General features: G+C 24.9%; 1 protein-coding gene across 2 annotated transcripts; it reads right to left on the bottom strand.

The window, feature by feature from the left end:
- Nucleotides 1-94: 94 nt before the first annotated feature.
- On the bottom strand, nt 95-3,992 carry LOC100162657 (histone deacetylase 8). 2 transcript variants are annotated; one of them, XM_001946645.5, is made up of 9 exons: nt 3,652-3,991; nt 2,823-3,006; nt 2,352-2,493; nt 2,151-2,257; nt 1,868-2,060; nt 1,624-1,796; nt 1,198-1,298; nt 298-403; nt 95-221 (listed from the first exon to the last, which is right to left on the bottom strand). In XM_001946645.5, the coding sequence occupies exons 1-9, from the start codon at nt 3,727-3,729 to the stop codon at nt 175-177; spliced, it is 1,131 nt and encodes a 376-aa protein (XP_001946680.1). In that variant the 5' UTR covers nt 3,730-3,991; the 3' UTR covers nt 95-174. The 2 variants fall into 2 exon arrangements, with proteins under 2 accessions (XP_001946680.1, XP_008184283.1); XM_008186061.3 differs by lacking the exon at nt 2,823-3,006 and having other exon boundaries at nt 3,652-3,992.
- Between the last annotated feature and the right edge of the window lie 854 nt (nt 3,993-4,846).

The raw sequence follows: 4,846 nt of genomic DNA, 5'->3' as shown, positions 1-4,846 counted from the left end.
AATATTTTAAAAAAATAGTGTATAATATGGGTAGTAATATTTTATTGGGTTTGAACCCAAAATTTAAAATCAAATCAGATATTAAAAAATTGTATGTGTCAGTAATGTTCATATATATCACAACTTTATTTTAAAATATTTTTTTTTTTTAAGAAATACAGTTTTAATCTTGAATTATTTTTCCTGCTTGCGTACTAATTCTTTTACTATTTTCATGTTATCTTAAAAATAAAGAAAATTAATGATTTTTAAATATAATTAATATCAAATCAAAATTGGTACAAAAAATATTATTACTTGCAATAACACTGAAAATGTGATTCAAATTATTAAATGAATTAAAATCTTTTCGATTTCCTGGATTGATATCAAAAGTAAAGTCTGGACCATAAGCAGAAAAATACTGAAACAGAATTAATGTTTTTAAATAAAATAAAATTCTTAAATATATTTAGTTTTTAAAACAAGACACTATTTATAATTAGGGCAAAGGACTTGTAGCATTTGCATATTAGTTTTTACAGTCACAAAAATAGCAGAATACGAATACAAATATATTTCATGCTTTCACAAAGCTAGTTTTGAAATTTTATTTTGCATATAAATGCATATTTTGAGTTCTTTTTTGGCATATTTTATACTTTTATATGTAATTTTATACTTTTTGAGACATATTTAAATTATTTTAACTTTTCCACACCGAAATTTTCATTTCAAATAATACAGTCAAAATTTTTGGATAAAAATTTTATAAATGTTTGTCGAATAATATTATTGTCTGTCCACATGTTTGAGCACACGCTGGTACACGTTTGAAAGCGCTTGAGGATCACCGATAAGCCAGTAATATAATTTGCTATAATTAATTTTTTAATAGATGGAAAATTGTTTACAATCTAACGTTGTACACCATATGACATCACCACCATGCCACTGTGTGCGCACCATGACTTTTATTCAATTATGATTTTTTAAAAAAATATTGGAAAACATTTTTAAGTGCATATTATAGGATTTTTAAGTGCATAAGTGCTTGCTTATTTAGTACTTTTTTAGAGCTACAAGTCCTCTGTCCTATTTAAAATAAATCATATTATGGCATTAGTAAAAATTGGTAAAAACTTATTAAACATATTTTAATTATGATTTTTCAATTAACTTAATACCTTTTATGTTAATATATTATTTTACATTTACCTCATTATCTGGTATATCACTCGACAATAAATCATCTTGTCCAGTAATAATTGCAGTTAAATATGTCCAACAACGTGCAACATTTGCTTCATTATATCCGCCTAATACAAAGTTTTACATTTTAATATAAAAACAAATAATATTCCTTAAACAAACATAATACCTATATTATAAATACTTTAAATGGTAATAATCAGCATTTCTGAAATATTATTCCCCAAATGACAATTATTTCTTTAAATTTAAAGTCAAATATTAAATAGTAACCTTACCTAACACCTCACTTAATATTCAGAGGTTCATTGCAACATGAGTACATTGAAAGATAGTTTAAATGTAACCAAAATAATGGAATAACTAATTTATATTTTAGATACTTATGTTAAGTACAAAGTTAACTTGATAAATTTTTAAAACATTTATTACCTCCGCCAAGAAATAATGTAGGTTTTTCCCATTTCATTACGTTTTTCACACATTCTGCTAATGCTTTTGGTGTCAAGTTAAATCCACCAATTGGGTCTCCAACTAAACTATCCGCTCCACATTGGACAACAATACATTTTGGATTATAGGAACTATTCACCATATTACTAATTCTAAATAAAACAAATATGATTTTTTTTTAGTCTGAACATATTATTATGAATTGAAAAGTTGTTCATATTACTTTTGAAACATTGTTATGTATTTATCATCATTTATCCCTTCTTTAAATGGAACATTTACAGTATAATATTTTCCTTTATCTATTCCGATATCATCCAATGATCCACTTGTAGGATAAAAACCTGGTTCATATTGATGAAATGAAAGCGTAAGAACTTTGTCTGTAGCCATATATGCATACTCAACACCATTGCCTAAATACAAAATATTTATTTATATGGAAATTAATTGACAAACAAAGAAGAAATATTCATGAAAATAAATTAGAATACAAAAATTATTACCATGATGAACATCAATATCAATATATAACACCTTTCCAAATGTTTTTCTTAACATTTCAATGGCAAGGACTATATCATTTACATAACAAAAACCTTGAGCAGAATCTCTATTCAAAATAGAAAAACATAAATTAAATTGCATTAAAAAAAGTGTTATAAGTAGGTACATTTTTAATAATGATTAATAGTATACATCTAAACCTTAGTGCATGATGCCAACCCCCACACCAGTTGATGGAATATCTGTATTGCATAGTTGTTAATGCTTTTGCAGCAGTTAACGAAGCACCTGAGATATATGTAATAAATTGCCATATATCTTTTACAACTGGACAATCATAACCTAAAAAAAAAATATACATATATTTTAATAATATAATTTAAATCTAACGATCTGGCTATATAACTAATTGTAAAAAACTGTTTATTTTTTCCTCCAAAATATTAATTAATTATTTATTGATTTATTAATTATACATGCGATTAGTTTATAATTTGAACAGTTTATGAAGTGGTATAATATTTACGGTCTTATTTAAGAAAAGTTTGGTATCAAACAATTTAAATTTAACCTGCAATCAGAATATTACATATTAGTGTTCAGTACAAAAATGATAGGTAATATAAGTTATTTTTATTATTTTTTCAATATAATTCAATAATATTAATAACCTATTCCATATTCATCTTCAATATCCGAGAGAGAACTGTTGTTGTCATTTAATTTTTTCAGGAAATCAACATATGCACTAGAATGGAATCCTATAAGATCTTCATATGACGAAGGATTCACTTTAAATACATCCATGTGATCAGATAGATGATATGCCTTAATGAGACTATCAACTAAATAAGCCTGAAAATTGAAAATAATATATTATAAAATAAAATAAATTGCAACATTTATTTGATGAAAATACTTAGTTTTGATGAATAAATGGTGTGATTAAAGAAAATAAAACGTTGGTTATAAAATGTATGTTGATGTAAATTATTATTTATAATAAAAAATAAAGTATGTAAATTAGAAAAAAAAATGTATTTTTTTTCTATAGAACAACAGAATAATAAATTGAAGATGAAAAATATGATGAAAAACTCTCATTTTTAAATCATTGTTTTCGGGAAATCTGATTAATATTGATAAATTTATTATGTATACCTATTTTGTAATTTAAATAATTAATATAATTTTTTTTAATAACATCCTTCATCAAATTTTAATTTCACTATTTCAAATTTGATGTATTTTATATTTGAAATACACGAAGTTTTGTATTTTCCCCAATTCGGCATGTAAATAAATGTAATTTGAAAAATGTTAATCCCATTCATGATTTAGCGCCTAAGAATGTAAAATATTAGATAAATATATGAGTGTATATCACAGTGAAAACAGTAAACATGATAAATAATTTGAAATCAACGCTGTAAAATGCTATATAGTTCAAATTAAAATAATAATTATTACCTATTTATATTTTTACTTGTTAGGTCTTACCCTTTTTGGAATATTTGGAATTTTGCAGCATTCTTTGATTAACTGATTGTCAGAAATGTAACACACACTATGATCCATGCCTAATAATGTTCAAATACTAAAAACTGTAAATAAGTATACATATAACAATTTTAAAAAACTACATGATTTATCGGGTAATAGAAAAGAGCGACATTAATTGAATATTTGAAATCCGAACATTCTATGAACCGCAAAAATAAAAATAAAATGAAACAATAATAAAGTACAATAGAGATTATTTTGTTGTAAGACGAAACTCTAAAATCCAACAAAACCTATTTTAGGTTGTATTATAAATGTATAACAAATATACAATAAGAATATTAATATTATACTAATACTAATAATATTATAGTAGGTAAGCAAAATGGGCGATGCATATTTTAATATATTTTATTATCTCTACTTCCCAACGATATTTCTCTAATCACATTTATGTGATATAATTATTATTATCAAACCACAGTGTTATCTTAGTTCATGACAAGGTTTATCGATACATCAGTACACCTTGGTTCATGGTTTTTAGCAAGGTGTATTTATCAATACACCTTGGTTTTTAGGAAAGTTAAACTCAAATTTCAAATATTATTTAATCATGTTATCAATATTATATATTATATAAATTATTATTATATAATATATAAATCTGTGGGAAATTTTCACCACATATAAAGAAGAATTTGGCTGTGAAATATCGTTTTTATTTTTTCGATATCGGAACTACAAAAAAAGTTTGAAAAACACAAAAATAACGGATTTTGAAACAACAAGAACTTTTTTCGTATAATATGTGATTTCAAATAAATAAAAATGATATTTAACAGATAACGTTCTCAACTATAGGTATTGTATAATAGGATTTGGAGTCTTAACTATTACTACGCCCTGAATGGTTGTGTCATTGATTAAAACATTTACTTATTAAATATATTTAATCAATGGTTGTGTGGTTCTCTCCCGCACAAAACAATTTTTGCTTTGTTGTACATTTATAAGGCGAAGACAACACAATACACATACGGGTAGAGTGTGTAGCGTTCTTAATGTTCTTACCACGAATTAAGATATACGTAAAGGCAGGTTACCATGGCGCGAGGCTCGGCCAACTTGGAGCGGCGTGCTGGCTGTACACTTGTACCTACTGAGCCTAATAAATAATAATTTTATGCAT

The sequence above is a fragment of the Acyrthosiphon pisum genome, chromosome X, assembly GCF_005508785.2.
Source record: "Acyrthosiphon pisum isolate AL4f chromosome X, pea_aphid_22Mar2018_4r6ur, whole genome shotgun sequence".
Classification (NCBI taxonomy): domain Eukaryota; kingdom Metazoa; phylum Arthropoda; class Insecta; order Hemiptera; family Aphididae; genus Acyrthosiphon; species Acyrthosiphon pisum.
Note: the sequence above shows the minus strand (reverse complement) of the source record. Positions and strands in the feature narration are given on the sequence as shown.

Excerpts from the sequence above, each read along its gene's own strand:
- LOC100162657 (XM_001946645.5), bottom strand. The coding sequence starts at position 3,729 with ATGGATCATAGTGTGTGTTACATTTCTGACAATCAGTTAATCAAAGAA. Across the intron at positions 1,797-1,867 it reads TACATAACAATGTTTCAAAA|AATTAGTAATATGGTGAATA; the intron begins GTAATATGAACA and ends TGTTTTATTTAG. Across the intron at positions 404-1,197 it reads GTGATATACCAGATAATGAG|TATTTTTCTGCTTATGGTCC; the intron begins GTAAATGTAAAA and ends ATTCTGTTTCAG.